Source organism: Microtus oregoni, unplaced genomic scaffold (assembly GCF_018167655.1).
Source record: "Microtus oregoni isolate MIOR12 unplaced genomic scaffold, Mior012 000024F_ref0000369, whole genome shotgun sequence".
In the NCBI taxonomy this organism is placed as follows: domain Eukaryota; kingdom Metazoa; phylum Chordata; class Mammalia; order Rodentia; family Cricetidae; genus Microtus; species Microtus oregoni.
The window spans coordinates 25,016,908-25,036,733 of NW_024543083.1; the positions used below are offsets into that span (position 1 = coordinate 25,016,908).

The window sequence follows — 19,826 nt, forward strand, 5'->3', positions numbered from 1 at the left end:
AAGTTACGGTTCTCTTCAAAATTAATGAAGATCATATTTGGATGGAGGAGACCCCCTGAAAATCTTGGCTACCAACTTGAAGAGAGAAACCAAGGAAGACAGGTGTCGTATATGCTGATCCCTTGCTATGGGAGCAGCTCTGGGACTGGGTGAGCCATGATAAATCTGGCTAGAGTTCTCCTGACTGATCAGTACAGCCATCCTTTCAAACAGATCATTTTACTTGCTCCAACATCAAACAGTCATCTTTAGCTGACTTGTGCACACCGCCCACACATGCCATACTTGTGTTGATGCAGAAATATGCTGCTTTTAAAAGTTTGTTTTCAGAAAAACAAAAACAAACAAACAAAAAAGGACCAGACACCAACAAAAACAAGCAGTCCAGGTGTTCCAGCCTCAGAATGCCTCTGTTGCAGTCTCCTCAACTCCAAACCTGCTAACTGAGATGGTCCAGCCTCACAGACTACTCCAGCCAGGACTGAAGGAAAGTCTCTGCACTTGTCTTATTACACAGAACCTAGACAACAAATGATGCAGCTATCTCTCCCAGGACTTGACCGTCATCTCAATTTTCTCAGGGTTCCCTAGAGATGCTGCCCCCTTCCCCCAATCCCAGACAACAGGAAGCATTCTAGAGAATACAACTCCCATATTCCCACAAGGTGGGATGGGTGGTTTTTAGTCATTCAATGGATTATGGATGTCTGACATCATTTAGGGAGGCTGGCTACAAGTTGTTGATCATGGTCAGAAAAAAAGCCAGAGAAAGGAGATTAGATTAAGGGATCTCTTTCTGAAGGGAAAGCGGGAGATACACAATGATGGGATAAAAGGGTGGACTGTTGATTCTACTTTTGAATAACCACTGGTCTCAAATATTTTACATTGGTATGAATTTTTATATATTGATTCAAGTTTAAGGTTATTTTTGTTATACTGTATATATATTTCTACTCTTATTTAAGGTATCTTACCTATGCAGTTCATTTAAAAATGTAATATAAAGTTCTATTCCTTAAAAGTTATTATTATAAATCATTTAGGATAATTGAGAAATCCAGGTTAGTCATCTATAACAGTCAAATTTGTGGCCATATTAGGTATGTTTTCAAGGTCATACAGAAATATATTTTAGATGGATAGATGGTCTTCAAACACTTCAAAGACCTACAGAATATGGCATTTAGAACATTTTCATAACATAAGGCTTCTCATGACAGTGAGACATGTCTGCTTCTGGCAGCATCAATTTACTTCAAAAAAGGATGATGAGGATCACAGAGCCATCATATAGAGTTTGCTTTCAATGTGGCAAAGCTAGAAACTGCCCTTGCATTGACTATTGGCAGTATATTGTGCAAACTGGACAAGCAGGGCACAAAAGAAAGTGACCACCGAATTTTGCCAAGACAAGGTAGGATGGTCCTCCAAAATTCCAGCTTTATAGAAAATTCTGTCAGATATGCTAGACCTGTAGGTTGAAGATGGAGCCGCCATGTTGCGGAGGAACCCTGGGTGACTGTCCAGGCAGCGGCTGCCTCTGCCATTTCTACAGTTTTGGAAATTGTTTGCTTCCTGATTATTCAGGTAATATTACGCCCTTCTCGGGTCTCTGATGGGGTTGAAAATGAGTTATAGTTTTCCTTGTTACCGAATTCACAAAAGATACAAAGTGTATAAGGTTGAGAGACATAAAAGTTTAAATTGTTTATCTATGAAAATGATTTGAAGTCTAAAAAGATAGTGTTAGAATGGTAATATAAGTTATGATAAAAATGGTCTGGTACAAAACTTTAAATTCAGCAAGATAAGATAGATAATATAGTTTTTTCTCCAAATATGCCAAATACAAATAAATTGGACATTATGAAAGTAATTTAACTGATAATTGTTCTTATTGTATATAGTTTTATTATGTTAGAATTAAAACCTTTCCTTTTAATTTAATAAAATGGGGAAATGGAACTGAGTGATGGTGGCGCATGCCTTTAATGCCAGCATTCAGAAGGCAGAGGCAGGTGGACCTCTGTGAGTTCGAGACCAGCCTGGTCTACAGAGCTAGTTCCAGAACAGACTCCAACACTACAGAGAAACTTTTTCTCAAAAAAACCAAAAAATAAAAAAAAAGGGGGGGGATGTTATGGCTATTTGTGTATTTGTACATGGTGTAACAGTGTATTGCTGGGACTGGTGCAATTAAAAAGCTAAACAGCCAATAACCAGGCAGGAAGATGTTATGGGGTCTGGAAACAGAGAGGACTCTGGGAAGAAGAAAGAGGGCGAAACCAGCCATTTACAAATGAGTCAGACACATAGAATGGAACAGACATAAAAGTCATGTGGTAGAATGTAGAGTAATAAAAATATGGGTTAATTTAAGCTATAAGAGCTAGCTAGGAACAAGTCTAAGCTATAGGCTGAGCTTTCATAATTAACAAGAAATCTCCATGTCATTATTTGGGAGCTGGCTGGCAGGCCAGAGAAAGACTCATCACACCTGTGCCTGCCCAAGTCAGCATTATCGTTCAGAGAAGGTTCCATCTGGAACTCCAGCCAGCCAAGATGAACTTCAAATTCTTCATGTTTAACACTGAAGTAAGATTTTGAAACTTGATACCACTAAGTAGCCCCTGCTCTCTGATGTCTCTAAAACAGAAAAATACTTGTTTGAGACAGAGTTTTGCCATGGAGCCCAGGCTGGCCTGACTCTCATGAGGGTTGGGATCACAGGAATCACCACACCTTGCTTTGCTTGTTTCTGTTATTGTTTGTTTTGAGATGGAGCCTTGTAGATCTCAGTTGGCCTTGAACTCACTACACAGCTGATAATCTTTCTGCCTATCCCTCTCCTGAGCTCCAGGGGTACAGCTATGCTGGGGATGACATCCAGGGCTGTAGACACTGGACCAATCCAGCTGTGTCTCTAGTCTAGACAATCCTTTTAACAAGCACCCACGTTTAAGAGATATAAAGTAGTGAGCATTGCTTCTGCCAGATACAAAGGAAAATTAATATTCTGAGCCCATGTGAAAACTGTAAAGTGTTTTCAATGCTCTTGGTGATATTCTCATAAAAGCCTTCCATAGTCAGCTTTGGGGCCCAAATCCTGGTTTGGGATGTACTCGAAAGAGAAGACAAGCACCCCTTGAGTACATGGCGTCTACATTTGGGTTTTGCTTTAGGAGGGTGTAGCAAAACATTTACCAGGGTGGGAAATCCAGTTGGTGGCTGAGCAGGGTCTGCAGCAGGCTCGCTGTTTTTCCTACACTGGTCTTCACTTGTCTCGGGCCCATTAGTGCAGGAATTGGGGTCTTCTGTGCGACTGTCCTTGGCCAAGTGAACTTCAGCCTCGTCTGCGGCCACAGTTTCATCAGAGACCTCTCTAAGCATCGCTAAGCTACGGTGAAACAAAACAAAAGAGACATGAAAAGCTACTTCTGCTCCGCAGGCATACTCCATGCAGCGAGCCTGGGCATGCTAATCTGAGCAGTAACAGATTCATACAAGTCATTCAAGACCTGCTGCGACACCTCAAAGTTCTTAACCGAGTAGATCAAGGAAAGTAAGTTCTCATTGTATGTTCCAGGATTCCAGAGTAAAATCACCAGAGTATGGCACAAAAATGTTAATTTCAATGTTGATGTTAAGTTAAAAGTTATAAAATTTGATCAGGTCTCCAGATTTTCAACAGAAATATTCAAGGACCACATACAAATTAATTTCAGCATGTAAAAACATGACATCCACTAACTTGGCATTACTTGGTTGGTTACAGAATTAATCATGTAACAGTTGGCTATTCTTAGCTAAGACATGAGGATCACCTACTTCTAGCGTTCATCATCAGGCAGGCACAGACCTGTGTAAAGGCTGTGGCTGAGCTGTCAGATGACGACTCACTGCCTCACGTGCCCATTAACCAAAGCTGTGGGTGAATTTCGGTGGTGACAAGAACGTGACGATGCGGCTGGGAGACAGCCCAGCAGTGAAAAGCATCAGCTGATCTTCCAGAGGATCCAGGTTTGGTTTCCAGCACCCAGGTAGTGACTTACAACCCTCTGTAACTCCAGATCCAGAGGGGCAGACTCCCTCTTCCGGCCTCTGAGGGTACTGCATGTGTGTGGTGCACATGTATAGGCAGACTCATATGCATAAAATAAAAATTTCAGAAAATGTTTTAGAGGAACACGACCACAATTTACACAGAGTGTATACGAGTATTTTGAAGGCTATGCATCGTGGCAGGCTGTGCTGAGTTTCATGTCCTAAGAATAGAAAGAAGCCTTTTCACTGACTTCTAAATGTCAAGCCTTAATTGCAATCGGTGACATATTGGCAGATTGACACAGACTAGTTATTAAATGTCTAGCCATGAAATGAGCACGAGGGAGAGCAAGCGATGACTACAGCGAACTGAGAGTCCCCAGCCCCCTTCCCAGCCTGCTAAGTACAGTCCTTGAAATGCGAGGTGAATCGTTCACTTAAGATGCCCTGATAACCCTTTACATCCCTGGCCGGGTGCAGACGGCACCCACTGAGAGTCTCCACGCCTTTGTACATCACTGCTGGAGCCCTTCCTTCCAAATGTCCTTGACAGCAACATTTGTGACCTTGGTCACCCTGAATTTCTAGCATGAACTCATACACACCATACACACATACAAGTATGTACACAAACACACTGACAGTAGTCCAATCACACGTAACAGTACAACGACTGTACACAGAATCTGATCCCAATGTGCTTATATATGGAAGATAGTAAATGCTTCTGTTTTGCGTATCACTAACATTTATTTTTGGAGAAGATAGTGAAAACCTGGGAAGACAGCCTCCCCATGCAGAGACAGATGATACAGGACAGGGGCATCCTTACAATATTCTGTCTGTGTGTATGCCTGCAGGCCAGAAGAGGGCACCAGACCCCATTACAGATGGTTGTGAGCCACCATGTGATTGCTGGGAATTGAACTCAGGACCTTTGAAAGAGCAGGCAATGCTCTTAACCTCTGAGCCATTTCTCCAGCCCCCCAGGGGCATCCTTAAAGGACGGTCACTGACACCGAGGAGGAGACTGAAAGGATTAGGGAGGGGACAATACTGAAATGGTCACTTGGACACTCTTTTCTAAATAGCAACTCTGCCTAAACGACATGCCTAATCAAAAGAGAAAGGAAAGGAAAAAGGCCACTTTTATCAAACTATCTATGACTCTGTAACAATGGTTCTCAACCTTCTGAATGTTGTGATCCTTTAATACAGTTCCTCATGTTGTGCTGACCCCAGCCATAACATTATTTCATTGATAATTCTTAAGTGTAAATTTTGTACTGTTGTGAATCATAATGTAAATATCAGATATGCAAGGCATCTGATATGCGGCCCCTGTATAAGGGTTGCTGGGCCCCCCAAGGCATCCTGACCCTCAGGTTAAGAGCCACTGCTCTATAACACGGTATCGTAGCTTTCTAAATGGATAGCATAGATAAAAAACAAAAGCACAGGAAAGCAGTAAACATTACCGGAAGCAAGAATAAAAAGCACAGTTGCTTTGCTGATTTTGCCACTATCTTGCGTTTCTTCCTCTAACGCTCTAATGGCCAGGGAGAGTCTACAGCCAGCGCTCCCTGGTGTCACGTTGTTTGCCATAAACTAAGCCTGTAAAGACCCGAAGCCTCGGAGAAACTAAGAGCGCCCCGATCTGAGCGAGAAGGGCCGTGGTCATTTACCAGTCTCCCCCTGGGACCCGCTGTTCTTTAGGCCTCGGCTCTCCCTCCTCCTCCTCCTCCTCTTGGGCCAGTTCTTGTTCCACAGCCAACAGCTCAGCTGAAGTTCTTGCAAGCAAGGCTGACACGGCATCCTGCAGAACAGAAACCGTGTGGCAGTTAACACCAGACACGCTGACTGTGGTTCGTTCAGAAACTCCTCAGGTGCAGGCTTCCACTTCCAGCTGTGAAGAGCCAGCTGGTGCCAGACTTGGTTTTCCTACTGCGAACAAGCATGAAAGCCCAACACGATGAAATAAAAAACAAATACAAACTCCCTGATGTTCGAGAGTGAGAAGACTTGACAAGGGCTGTAGGGGCTGGAGGGCTGAGGTCCCGGAGAAAGCAAAGACACAAGAGAGGTGACCATCACTGCCAGTCTAAAGGCATTTAGCAACCTCGACGTGAGGCCCGCGGGCTAAGAAGATGGGCTGCCTGGACTCCGGGCCCACAGGCCACTGCCATGGAATGCAGAGCTACTACGACAGTCCACACAGTACGGCTGGGCTGGACGTCACCCAGGGTGTGTCTAGTCAGGCTTCTGCCTTTCCTAAGCTGCATCTGTACAGAGCAAGACAGAAGTAAAGCCAAAACCAGCTGCTCGCCGCCTGGACAGTAGCAGCTATTTCATGCCTCGCAGGGTTCTGGAGGGAGAAAACTTGGGATTCACAATCCCCAGGTAGCAGGCGACTTTCCCATGTTGTCGTCTGCCTTCAGAAGAACCTCAGCTCATCTCCAGAAGCCAGAGCTTTTCAATCCCTCATCCAAACAGCCAGCGTTCTGCTAACTGCTGGTGGCGAGAAGCCAAAAGAAACAACCGACAACAGAGGCAGACCCAGAAGTGATCCAGACACAGCAGCTTTTCAGAGACAGCAATCAAGCTTTTACAACCTGTATAAAGAAAAACTGATGAAATTACGGACTATTCTTCTAGGATGAACACAAAGAGAAGCCCATTGGTGCCCTGGAATGAAGCTGCTGCCAGTTACAGAAAAGAGACCCATTGCCAGCAGAGGACGGAGAAAGGGGGCGTCACAGTGTAGGAACCCTTACACTGTAGCCTGGGCCAGGGGTAATATGACATTATAGGGCCACGTCTATGAGATCTTGAGAAAGGATGGGAGAGAAGTCATGACAAACAGCCACCAACGGGGACAGCTCTGCCGAGATGACTGGGGCCCCAGCCTCCCTCCCTCTCTCTCTCTCTCTCTCTCTCTCTCTCTCTCTCTCTCTCACACACACACACACACACACACACACACACGAACTGTGTTCAAGGACTTTGGGCACTGATCACCCTGAGAGTTGAGGGGACAGAAAACCGGGGAGCAGTCTGCACCCTTGGAACCTGACACCAGAGGCTGAGCTGAGTGCGCCGTGAGGAAAAGCAGGAGCGCGTTATGGAAGTCTGAGGGCCACGGGTCCGCACCACCGAACAGTACCCCGCAGATCAAGATCAGCACAGGCTGTGGAGACCCAGTTTGATAAAGGAGTCTGAAGTCGGCTGAGCCTTGATGCTCTCCACCCTCTGATACCATGCCACTGCCAGGACAAGGACAAGTTAGACAGGGACCCTCAGACCAGGGCCACAGGAAGCTGGTGGCAGAACTTGAGGCAGCATCCTGCTGGACTGAACAAAGGCGACACAGGTGGGGGGGCTCTATGGGGTTTGCACACCCACCGAGCACCCAAACACCAGGCACAGGGCGGTAACGCTCACTCCGAGGAAATCAGACTGAGGAAGCCTGGCAGAAAACAGTCTGACCACAAACCTCCTCCGGAGGACACAGTGGCTTAATTTAGCTGAAATGCCGGGACTAGCAGCTCTCCTAGTCACAACCTGCAGCGTCTGATTAGAAAAACAAGCAAAGGGGAAAAAACCCGCGCTTCTCCAACGGGGAAACACACAGACAAAGGGCACAGTACTTTCTAGTTCATCTTACTGCCTTCTTATTTTTATTTTAAAGATACTACTCCTTCCAGGACAGCTAGGGCTGTTACAGAGAAACCTTGTCTTAAAAAAAAAAAAAAAAAAAGAAAGCAAGAAAAAAAGAAAGAGAAAGAAAAAAAGCAGTTTCAACCTTTCAACCTGTGGGTCATGACCCCTTGGAGGTCAACCCTTTCACGGTGTCTCCTAAGACCATCAGAGAACAGATGTTTATATTACAATTCATAGCAGTAGAAAAATTATAGTTATGAAGCAGCAATAAAAATAATTTTATAGCTGGGGGTCACCACAACATGAAGAACTGCATTAAATGATTGTAGATTTAGGAAGGTTGCTTTAAATCTTAACTATTGTTAAATTTTTATTGTGTATGTTTTTGTACTTTAGTTGTAGTTGGTACAACCACGGAAAAGCTTTTATGTCTGTCCTTCCTTTTTCCAAACATAATACACAGCATTTTCTGCTGGGTTTTAACCCTCCAGCCATACACTTTCCTCTCATTTTTATTTTCTGCTCCCCCCCCCCCTCACTACTTAGCCTAAAAAGACTATAAACAACATTTCCCCCAGCCAGCATCATAAGGCCCTACGGGGGACACAGTGTGGTGCTCACGTGTCCTCCACTGCAGGTGATGGGGGACTGGCATCCCATCCCACCTGTTACCTCGGTCAGCTCCTCCCTCCGCTCAAAGCAGTATCTGAGCAATAGCAGGAGTTTTTATGAAGATGGAACGAAGCAGTGGGTAAAGGAGGGAAAAACAGAAGAGGGGAGGACGTGGTGAAACAGAAGGGTACAGTACGACATGTCTCGGCACAAGCCAGCCGCCAGCATGGCAGCACTCCACCAAGACACCCCAGCACCCGACACAGGGTGAGTTAGCTGACATGCCAGAAAAGGACCCCAGGGTCCTTCTGAAAAGAAACAGTGTTCATCTAGAGGGTTCAAATCAGCAGATCAGTAAAGAAAAGAAATCAGCTCAGGATCCAGACAAGGAAGTCACCCACAGTGTGTAATGGTCAGTAACGTGAACAGCATGGAAACGGAGACACTGAAAGAGAACCAAACATTAAGAACCAAACACAAATTATGTAAATTAAAAACCAATCAATTAAACAGCAAAGAGAGTTGAGAGCAGCATGAGGAGACTAGGGAAGCAAGAACACATTCCAGGGATGGATGGCAAGGTCGAGACAGTACATAGACACATAGGAAGAAAACCCTTCGATGACTATGTCCCAAGCTCCCATGATGCCAGATGAGTCGGCTACCAGGAGGCTGAGAGGAGCCCTGACCGGTCACCTCACATCCTATGCAGAGATTATTTTCAGAAGGATTACACACTAAATCCGAAAGAAAAAAAAAATCCTAGCTGGGTGGCGGTGGTGCACGCCTTTGATCCCAGCACTCGAGAGGCAGAGACAGGTGGATTTTAATGAGTTAGAAGTCAATCTGCTCTACAGAGCGAGTTCCAGGACAGAATCCAAAGCTACACAGAGAAATACTGTCTTGAAATCCCACAAAAAACCAAAAAACAAACAAACAAACAAAAATCCTCACACCCTGCAGGCGAGTTCTTGAAAAGGAAAGGATGGAGCCTAAAGGGAAAAATGATCAGGCAAAGTTTCATTAGACTTGCCTTTCCATTCACCCAAAAATGACATTATGGAATTGGAAAGGTAAGTCACAGAAAGTAACAGACAAGCGTGAGAAATTTATTTTCCAATACTCATTTCCAGGCGTACGGACTCAGATCAAAATACAACAAAATATAAAAGAAAATGAGTTAAAAACTAGAATATACGCTTTGCAAAAGGTAACTCCCATTTAGCAGTATGCATTTTATATTCAGGGAAGTGACAAGGAAAGACCCAAGCTAGTGCTGTGCACACACGAAAACAGTGAAAGAAGACAGCAGGAGTTTCGTCAACTATATGTACACAAATTAATAGCAACACCACAATAAGCCCAAATTAGGAACAACTCAGATGCTCAGCAGCAATAGAACAGATAAACTGAGATACAATGAGAGTACATGAGCTGTAACTACATAGAGTAACAAGCGAATTTCAAAAGATGCCAGACACAGGAGCAGACTTCAATCACAACAAACTCAAAGTCACGTAGGACAGACACAAGGAATGGGGGAAGTTTCCTTTGGGAGACTGTGGTAACAGCAGGACTGGGGACAAGCGAAGATTCTGAGGCAACAGAAACACACTGTGATTCAATGTGAGTCGGAGTTACACAGGTGTCATTGCTTTGCCATAAATTCTGACTGTTTGGGTAAGATTTGTGCACTTTGTTACAAATCTCTCCACCGCCCTTTCCCGTAAAATAAACACCAGAGATAGAGATTAGAAGAGGGTAAAAAGTAAAATTCATGTAACTGCACTATAAACTAGGCAGGACTAACAAACGCCCGTAGAACATTCTCAACAAGAATCTTTCTCAAGTGTACACAGGACATTCTCTAGTATATACGAGGCCATAAAAGTGGCTTCAATAAATTCAAAAGGACTTGAGTCATGCCAAGTGTGGCTTTTTGGTCACACTGGGATAAAATTAAGGACCATCAGCAGAAGGGAATATGAGAAATTAAGGAATATGCAGAAATTAACCTTCCTAAGCAAGCAGAAGCCTAAGGCAGTTAGTTGAGAAAACTTTGAGATGAGAGAAGAGACACCTGGGATGCTCAAGCGGAGCTGTCAGGGTACTTAGGGCTGTAAGCATTTACCTTAACAAGACGAAGGCATCAACCAAGAGCCCAACTTTCCACCTGAAGAACATATCCTAGAGCAAGTAGAAGAAAGGGAATAGCAGACCAAGGAGGAAACTCACGGCAAGTAAAATCTAAGTTGGTTCTCCAGAAATGCTCAAAACATTAGCAAATCTGTAGCTGGCCTGATCAGGAAAAACGGCGGGGAAGTTTGCAATACTGAGCTTTGGCATGAACGAGGTAGGGTCTCTTGGTGTTTTGGTTATGGGCCTGGCTTTTAACAGCTCAGCCTCTTATAACCTTTCAGACAGGAATTTGATTATGAGAAAATACAAGCTGTTATATGAACAGATTAAGATGATCTTGTGAAATAAGAATATTCCTAAAAAGGCAAAGACACCAAAACAAATTCAAGACCAACACTCTGAGAGTCAGAACAAATAAGACCTTGAATTCTGAACCGGACTTCTCACAGCTAAGGCCCATGTGGCTGCTGGACCCATCAGACTTTTAAGTAATTAGTAGCAATATTCTCCCAAATTCCTCCTAAGTGGAGACGAGGAGGGACTGCTTCAGTGCCCGTTCTCTGAGGGCAGAGGAGATGGCTCAGTTGGTAGAGTGCTTACGGTACAAACATGAGGACCTTTGTTTGACCCCCAACACCATTCAAAGTCCATGCCCACTTGTAATCCCAGCACTGGGGAAGCAAAGACAGCTGGATCTCCCAGCTAGCTGCTCAGCCAGCCTTGCCAAGTTGGTGAACCCCAGTTCCAGTGAGAGAATTGTTTAAAAACAAAAACAAACCAGGATGGATCATGCCTAAAATGACTGACACCTGAGGTTGTCCTCTGGCCTCAATACACACGCACACATAGTGGATACACACACACACACACACACACACACACACACACACACAGAGAGAGAGAGAGAGAGAGAGAGAGAGAGAGAGATAACTACAAAGACATTATAGGAAATAGACACAAGAAAGCAATCATCATCAAAGTATTAGCAAGCACACATATTAGGGCTTTTTTGGTTTTGTTTTGTTTTGTTTTTAAATCAAGTAAGGGTAAGGCGAAGTTGGCTGTGGGGCGAGCGTCTGAGCTGAGCACTTGAACAGGACTCCTTTGCCATCAGCATGGAAGACACTTACATCGACTCCCTGGACCCCGAAAAGTTATTACAGTGCCCGTATGATAAAAATCACCAGATCAGGGCCTGCAGGTTTCCTTATCATCTTATCAAGTGCAGAAAGAATCATCCTGATGTCGCAAACAAATTGGCTACTTGTCCCTTCAATGCTCGGCACCAGGTTCCCCGGGCTGAAATCAGTCATCACATCTCCAGCTGTGATGACAAGAGCTGTATTGAGCAGGATGTGGTCAACCAAACCAGGAACCTTGGACAAGAGACTCTGGCTGAGAGCACATGGCAGTGCCCCCCTTGTGATGAAGACTGGGATAAAGATTTGTGGGAACAGACTAGCACTCCATTTGTCTGGGGCACAGCCAACTTCTGTAGCAACAACAGTCCTGCAAACAATATAGTTATGGAACATAAGAGTAACCTGGCTTCAGGCATGCGAGTTCCCAAGTCTCTGCCCTATGTTCTGCCATGGAAAAATAATGGAAATGCACAGTAACTGAACATCTTTCTCAAATGCCAGACTGTGGAAGACTCTTGCTTATTCCTGCTACCTAAGGGTTCTTCTTCTTTCTCTTTATCTAATTATAGAACAGTAAACTGTCTGTGACTTTCAAACTGGCAAGTACATTTTTTTTAACTGCAAAAAAAAAAAAAATCAAGTAAGATTTACCCCAGGAATGCAAGATTAATTTAACGCCTAAACTAAAACAACAGCAATTGAATGAAGGATGGAGAACTATATGGAAATCCAAGCAGATTAAAAAAAAAAAAGTAACTGGCAAATTCAAGAAGTCTTTAATGATAAAAACATTTAAGTACCTAAGAAAAAAAGTCTTTCTCAGTCTGATAAAGGGTATGTCTGAAAATCCTTCATCATTCCATGGTGAAAACTTCCCCGTAAAATTAGGAGCTGGAGCTGGAGCCATGCTCCGTGACTGAGAGCGCTTGATGCTCTTCCAGATGGGTGGACCTGAGTCCCTAGAATCCCGATCAAGCTGCTCACAACTCCAGGGGCTCTGATGCCCTCTTCTGGCCGCCACAGGCACCGTGCACTCATGCATGCGTGATGTGGCACAAACACACAAAATCAGGAATAAGATAAAGATGTCTGCTTTTGCCACTCCTTGTGTGCGTGCATTTGCACATGTGTGCAAGGGCTCATAGAGCTAAGGACAACCCTGGCTGGCATTCCTCATGAGACTTTGCTGGGTTTTGCTTTGTTTTGAGACAAAGTCTCTCCCTGGCCCCATGGCCCATGGCTTGCCAAGCAGGTGAGGCTGTCTGGCTAGGGAACTGTTGTCTCTGCCCTGTCGGTCACCTGGATTTCTTGCCTATGTGCCTTGGCCACAACATATATCACAATACTGCAGTGAGTGGCAAGAGGGCTGGGAAGGGCTCTGTTGGGCAAGCGCTGGCCCTGAAAACAAGAAGACCTGAGTTTGCATGGAATCCCACCAGTGGGAAGCTCCGGGAGACACAATTATACATTCGCACACAAATGAAAGAGACACGATCTGCCCCCCTCCTCACAGGCTGTGTAAATAACCCAAATGGATCAGATGTCTATATGAAAGACTTTATAAAGATGACATTAGATAAATCTTTAGGCCACGATGCTAGTCTTAGCTATGACAGAAACAGAACAAAAGCAGAGGAGAGGACGAGGGTGGGAAAAAGACAAGGTGCATTCTCATCAAAGTCATAATAAGCCTCCGTACTGCTAACAAGAGAATGAAAAGACACCTTGTCTCTGCAATAAAATTACCTGAAAAGGGACTTGTACCAAGACAGAAATTTGAATGTGGGGGCACACACCTATGAAGCAGCACCCAGAAAAGCTGAGGCAGAAGGATAGCAGAGTTAGAGACCAGCCTGTTCTATATAACATACTGTAGGTCAGCCTCTCTCTCTCTCTCTCTCTCACACACACACACACACACACACACTTTCTGCACATATACACATTTTATAATTTAATAGTAAAAAGGCAACTACTCTATATATTTTGAGGATAATTACTATGCGTCCTGGCAAGTGCAGCCTACACATGTCCCCACGGATACTGGGGACCAGTTTTCATGGCAGCCCCATTCACAGGAATCCAGATGTAGAAAGCCCTCAGTGCACATTGGTGGAGGAGGGGGAAGCCAACTGGAACGCGTGCACTAGAGCGGTTCACTAACACTGCCCCAGACAGGCGGGCCTCAACAGTGGGTAGGAGGAGAGCAAACCTCGCGTTTCTTCAGTTATATGAAATGCCCAGAATGAGCAAACTTACAGAGCAGGGAGAAGTGCCAGAGACGCCATAGGTAAAGGGGCTTCTCCTGGGACCATGACAATACTACTCTACTCAAGCCTCTGGGGAAGGGGGTTGGCAGAGTCCATCTTTAACCCTAGCACTCAGGAGGCAGAGGCAGGTGGATTTCTGTGAGTTCGAGCCCAGCCTGGTCTATAAAGCAAGCTCCAGGACAGTCAAGGCTGTTAGATAGGGAAACCCTGTCCTGAAAAACCAAAACCCAAAGCCTCAAATACTCTCTTTTATTTGTGGAGGTATAATGCAGGTCCCATTTGAATCTACCCTGGAAAGGATTCTTCTTAGGATGCTGGGAGCAGAGAGGGGCGGAGAAAGAGGAAGAACAACTCATGAGTGACAGCAGGCCCGCTGGCCTCCACAGCGGGCGCCCACACTGCACTTCCGCCTCTCAGCTGTGCTCTGCTGCCTTCCAGGTGACTCACCAGGTCTATAGGACCCAGGCCCGGCTCCTCTGAGTAGACTACAGGCGCCTCCTTTTCTTCATTCTTTTCGCAAGGCATTTGCTTGGAAGGAAGTAAATTATACCACAGCATGAAGATCTCATTGGAAAACGGTAGATCTGCTAGGCTGATCTGAGTCCCAGCCTGCGGGAAAATGGAAGAAATAAACGGAGAGAAATGAAACATGTCCATTCGTCTTTGTTCTCTCTGGTAAGACTAAAGATGACTGGGCGAGCTTGCCTTAAAGCAGATTTGACACACGACTGGTGACATAAAGCACGGGCTGTGCATTTGTGTACGTCTGGGTGCAAGTATGTGTGTGTGGACGTGAACACGCACACATGCACCTGTGTTTGTGCTCCTGTGTGTGCCTGAGTGTGCGTGCGTGCACTTTTGTGCGTGTACACACCTATGTGCAGTAGACGCGGGATGACTGTGATAGTTCCCTCAATTTCTTCTCCACTATTGTTTATTTATTTGCAATACACAGGGTCTCTCGCTGAACCTGGAGTCACGGTCCTAGGATACACCCGCCTCTACCCTCCAGTGTCGGGCTGAAGGCATGCACCACGCATGTGCTGTGATCTGGACCCAGATCCTCAGGCTCTTGGCCCATGGGGCTAGCCATCTGCCCTGTACAGGACCGGTGGGTTTTTAAAAACCTGGGTATATTGATATCTTTAGCCATGATTCAGTTAAGAAATAATGCCCAATCAAACTAGCAATCCTGGGGATTATTCTGTAATACTAAACTTTCCCAACTAATTTCCTCAATGAGTAAGCACATAACTCTTTCTAAATGTGGAATTATATTTCAATGGAATTTAAAAAATAAATGAATAAATGACTAAGTAGAAACCAAAGTGCTTCTTTTAATATGTCAGAAGAGGGACTTGATTATGACAACACATTCATTATTGAGAAACTGAGACTGCTTTGCTCTTGAATGAGTATGTAGCAAGAGGTTTTTTTTTAATCCGTCAGTTACCAGACTGCAAAAAAAAAGTAATGATAAAAGCAACTTCAGAGCCTCACGTAGCCACAGTGAGAGTCTAATCTCGGCCCCACTGCTCCGAGAGGTATCGAGGAACACATTACAATTTAGTGATCTTACTGGAGCCTTCGACACACAGCAAGCAAGCATGGTGGCCACGGCACTGACGCCTGTCTGAGGCCAACAGGACGACCTTGGTGCCATTCTAATTTTATTATGAGACAGTATTTCTCTCTTTTCTTCAAAATATGGAAGAAAAGGGAAACTATCATCCTTTCCCTGTGGTCATCATTAAATATGAGTTTGTCTCCTACTGGACCAGAAAGACACGGCTGGTCTGACCACGTGGGCTCCTGTCTGGTTGCCTGCACCTGAGCAGGCCATCTAGAGGGAGACGGAAGCCCAACTGTGCAGGACACGCTAAACACACAGTTTCTGTCCCTGATCCCATTTAATCACATGTTTCAACCAGTAGTAACCCTATGGCTGACCTAATGCGGTGGAGAGGCAAATGGGCTGAGCACAGGAACCATACACTCAGGGTCTTGCTTAGTTCAGTTTGAGTCAGTGAATGCGATGGGATGATTGTGGATCCCCAGCTCCATCGTTGGCAAGAGCACCCCACTTTGGTAGCTGTTCATCCCCAAATGGAGGGAATCAAGTTTCTTTTCTTTTTTTAAAAACCTTTATTATTTATACAGTGTGCTGTCTGCGTGTTTTGTCTGCAAGTCAGAAGAGGATATCAGACCTCATCATACATAGATGGTTGTGAGCCACCATGTGGTTGCTGGGAATTGAACTTGGGACCTCTGAAAGAGTGGTCAATCCTCTTAACCTCCGAGTCATCTCCCCAGCCAAGGAATCATATTTTCTACCATCAGACTTCCACGATACTGTTCCAGGTTTTAAACCTTCAAGGAGCACTCCACATCCGCGGTTAGCTTCGGGAGCTGCAAGCCCCGTTCACAGAGATAGACGTGGCAGAGGCAAAGTTCTCCCATACTCAAAGAGCAGGTCTGGAAAGTCAAGCTTTACGGAACCTTATGACTTATAAGCAGATTTTAAAAATCTGGAATGGGAGAAAAACATTTTAGAAAAAAAGAAAACCAGGGCTGGTGAGATGATTGAATGGGTAAAGGTACTGGTGACTTGTGTTTTAACCTCCATGGTGACAGGAGAGAACTAAGTCCCTGAGTTACCCTTTCTCCTTCACGTGCGTGCCTTGGAACATGAACACAGCCGTAGTCAGATAAATAAATAAATGTTAAAAGAAAAACTGCAGTAGCTGTTGCTGGCAGAGCCGTAATAAGACAGTGTTCTCTGAGAGCGATAGGAAGGTGCCTACCAGGCATTCTTCCCTGCGGTGTTTACTGACACAGCAAAGATCCACTCTCAGGGTCTTCTGCTGCAGGGCCGCCTGAGAGATGGCCACCCTGAACACATCATTGTACAGCACGGATTCCGTGGGTGGATGGACTTTTGTTCGAAATAGGCAGCTCACATCCGCTGAGGAGGGAAGCACAGCAACCCTAAAATACCTGCGAAGAACAAGAACGGAATGAATCTCCTGGGTGCTTTGGTTACCGTGGGTCCGCAGCTGTCCTCTGCAATTAGCCGCCAGAGAGAGAAAACGAGGAAACACGGCGAGCATTATCAGATCAAAGTGCCCGGCCATAGTGCGCCCATGCGCAGCTGCAGACATTCTGTTCTTATTCACCCGTGCCCGCTGGGCCCTGAAACACCAAAGATCCAGCCTGTCATCACCATGAGACTACAGCAAAGGCATGGTGGGGAGAGAGGGGGAAGAGTCTCAGGGCTGACACCCTCCCCCTCAACATCAACTTATAAGTAAGTTGTTTCTGAGGTGGGGAGGTGGGAACATGCTAAGGCGGGCACTGGTGGGTTTCTCTCCAAGAACCCTCATCCTGATCATCAAATAAGAGATTGTTGACAAACAAGCCGAGGAGCGGAATATATTACCCTACCAGAGACAAAGAGAGGCTAAGGAGCATATTGTTAACAGGATGGAAAACAGATGCAGCCGCAGCTCCAAAATATCATTGTCTAGCATCTCCGGAGGGGAGGCGCAACCGCAACAGCCGCGAAAGGCGCAGAAGGACCTCATGCTGTGCAAACGCAAAGGCAAGAGTGTGAAGCACAGCGACACCGTACCCCCTGCTCCTCCGGGAGTTCTCTGACAATCTATAAAGACTCACGGATCGGGAAGCAGCCTGAGGGAGTTTCCTCCTAATTCAGAAAGAGAAATCCACTGAATCTCCCCGCATCCCATTCCCATTCTTGTCTAATTGATAGTCTAAAATATGCCCCTCTTTTTCTAGCTAGAGAAACCTGTAAATTCAGACTCAAAACTTTTAGTTCTCGTTATTTTTAATTTTATGTCAACATTGACGACAAAGATTCAGCACTAAACTCCAGTGGCAGCTGATGAAAGGGTTCGGCTCCCCCCAGGGCTGCAAGCTCAGGAGAAACGAATCTTTCTTCCTTCTGCCTTCATGTTAGAGAGGGCAATGGAAGGAAGTGGTGGTGTCTGTCCCTTCAGCCTTCAGGTCTCAGCTATTCTATACCCACCATCTAAGTGTCTGGCGCATCTCAAGATGCTTCCACAGCGACAGGGCTGAGCTGATGAGGTCCAGAAGCGGAGGCAGGGACTGAAGAGATGCCTCAGTGACTAGGAGCAGGGACTGCTTTTCCAGAGGACCTGGGTTCAGTTCCTAGTACCCACATGGCAGCTCACAATCATCTGTGACTCCAGTTCCAGGAACTCAAAGCCCTCTTCTGGCCTCTGTATGTACCAGGTATGCATGTGGCACACAGACATACGTGCAGGCAAAATACCCCTATACATAAAATCAAAATGAATAAATATTAAGAAGAAAGAGAAGGAGGGAAAGGAGGAGGAAGAGGAAAAGGAAGAAGAGGAAGAGGAGGAGGGAGAGGAGGAGGAACAGGAGGAGGAGGGGAAGGGAGAGGAGGAAGAGAAGGGGAAGGAAGAGGAGGAGAGAAAGCAAAGGAACTACAGATAAGGGCACTTTGCTGCCCACTCTGCTACAAGAGAGACCTCTCCGACCAGAGCCAGGCAAGCTGTCACCAACTACCTGAACACCAGCTTTAATTTGTCATAATTAGTGTCAAAAAGAAGTTTTAGAGCCAGGCATGGTAGTCCATAGCCTTGATCCAGCACCTGGAAGGTGGAGACAGGAGGATCAGGTGTTGAGGCTAGCTCAGAATATATGAGATCTTGTCTCAAAAACCTAAAACTATTTTCCTTTAGAGATGAATAGTGCGCGTGCATGCGCGCGCGCGCGCACACACACACACACACACACACACACACACACACTATCCATTCTTGTGTTGATGAACAACTAGGACTAACTATTCAACTTTAAAGAAAAATGAAATCACAAAAATTTCAGGAAAATGGATGGACTTAGTAATACAGTATTAAGCAAGGTCCCACAATTTCAGAAAGAAAGAAAAACCCACAGGCTCTCAGTCATGTGGAATCTAACCAGTAATACATGTATATACACAAACGAATGTACCTGTGGGCATAGGTTACCAGGTAGAAAAGCGCACAAGAAAGGCTCAGTAGTAAGGGGAGAGGAAGGACTGAATGTGGGCACGGAACATGGCTCATGAGAGAGGACGTATAAGTTCTAACTCCAGTATAGATTTTTCATTTTTGTTGGTGGCTAAGAACATAAATATATCTTCAATACGGAAAGTATAAAATCCAGTGTGAAGGCTCCACGGCTCCTGTTCTGTATGGCTTCTCTAACCGCATAGAAGTTTATTGAGTTATATGGTCTCTGGGTCTGGCAAACTTTGATAGGTGATGCTTTTTATTTGTAACTTTTTACATAATGAAGTTTAAAGTAAAAGAAATAAAAAGAAAGGAAGGAAGGAAAAGAAAGGAAGGAAGGACGGAAGGAAGGACGGAAGGAAGGAAGGAAGGAAGGAAGAAAATTAAAGCTAAAGAAAGGACAACAAAGTCCTCAAAGACTTGGAACTACAGAACACTTCAGAACATGGTGTATGGTTGATACTTTTGGCGATGTCCTTATTCAGGCTTACATATGACTTTAAGAAAACGCTGCTACATCTCAGGAAGTTCAGATCAAGTAGATAAGTGAATGGGGAGCAGAAGTCTATGCTACACGGCCAGCTGGCTCCTGCCTTACCCTGGGGCCGCCATGCCTCATGAAGGGCCTAGGATGGTGGCTATGTAGACAAGATAGAACACTTGTATGTACATAAGAAAAAAGGCATGGTGTCTGGAGAGATGGCTTAGTGGTTCAACAAGTATTTGCTGCTCTACCAGAGGATTCAGGTCAGGGTCCCACACCCACATGGCTGCTTACAGCATCAGTTCTGGAGGATCTGATGCCTTCTTCTGGCCTCCATGGGCAGCACAGACTGCGCAAGGTACACAAACATTTGTGCAGGCAAAGGTCCATACACATAAAATAATGT

The 19,826-nt window shown here is 45.2% G+C and overlaps 2 protein-coding genes across 2 annotated transcripts in view; one reads left to right on the forward strand and one right to left on the reverse strand.

The window, feature by feature from the left end:
• Wwc2 (WW and C2 domain containing 2) overlaps positions 1–19,826 on the reverse strand; it is a 167,998-nt gene that overhangs the window by 20,403 nt on the left and 127,769 nt on the right. Inside the window, exons 15-18 of the mRNA XM_041673724.1 lie at positions 16,675–16,867; positions 14,318–14,479; positions 5,733–5,863; positions 3,208–3,400 (exon numbers count right to left, since the gene is read on the reverse strand). Of these exons, the coding sequence (XP_041529658.1) occupies positions 3,208–3,400; positions 5,733–5,863; positions 14,318–14,479; positions 16,675–16,867 (679 nt within the window). The remainder of the gene's footprint in view (positions 1–3,207; positions 3,401–5,732; positions 5,864–14,317; positions 14,480–16,674; positions 16,868–19,826) is intronic.
• LOC121462247 (gametocyte-specific factor 1) lies at positions 11,545–12,162 on the forward strand. The gene has a single exon (XM_041673726.1). The coding sequence runs from the start codon at positions 11,574–11,576 to the stop codon at positions 12,075–12,077; it is 504 nt and encodes a 167-aa protein (XP_041529660.1). The 5' UTR covers positions 11,545–11,573; the 3' UTR covers positions 12,078–12,162.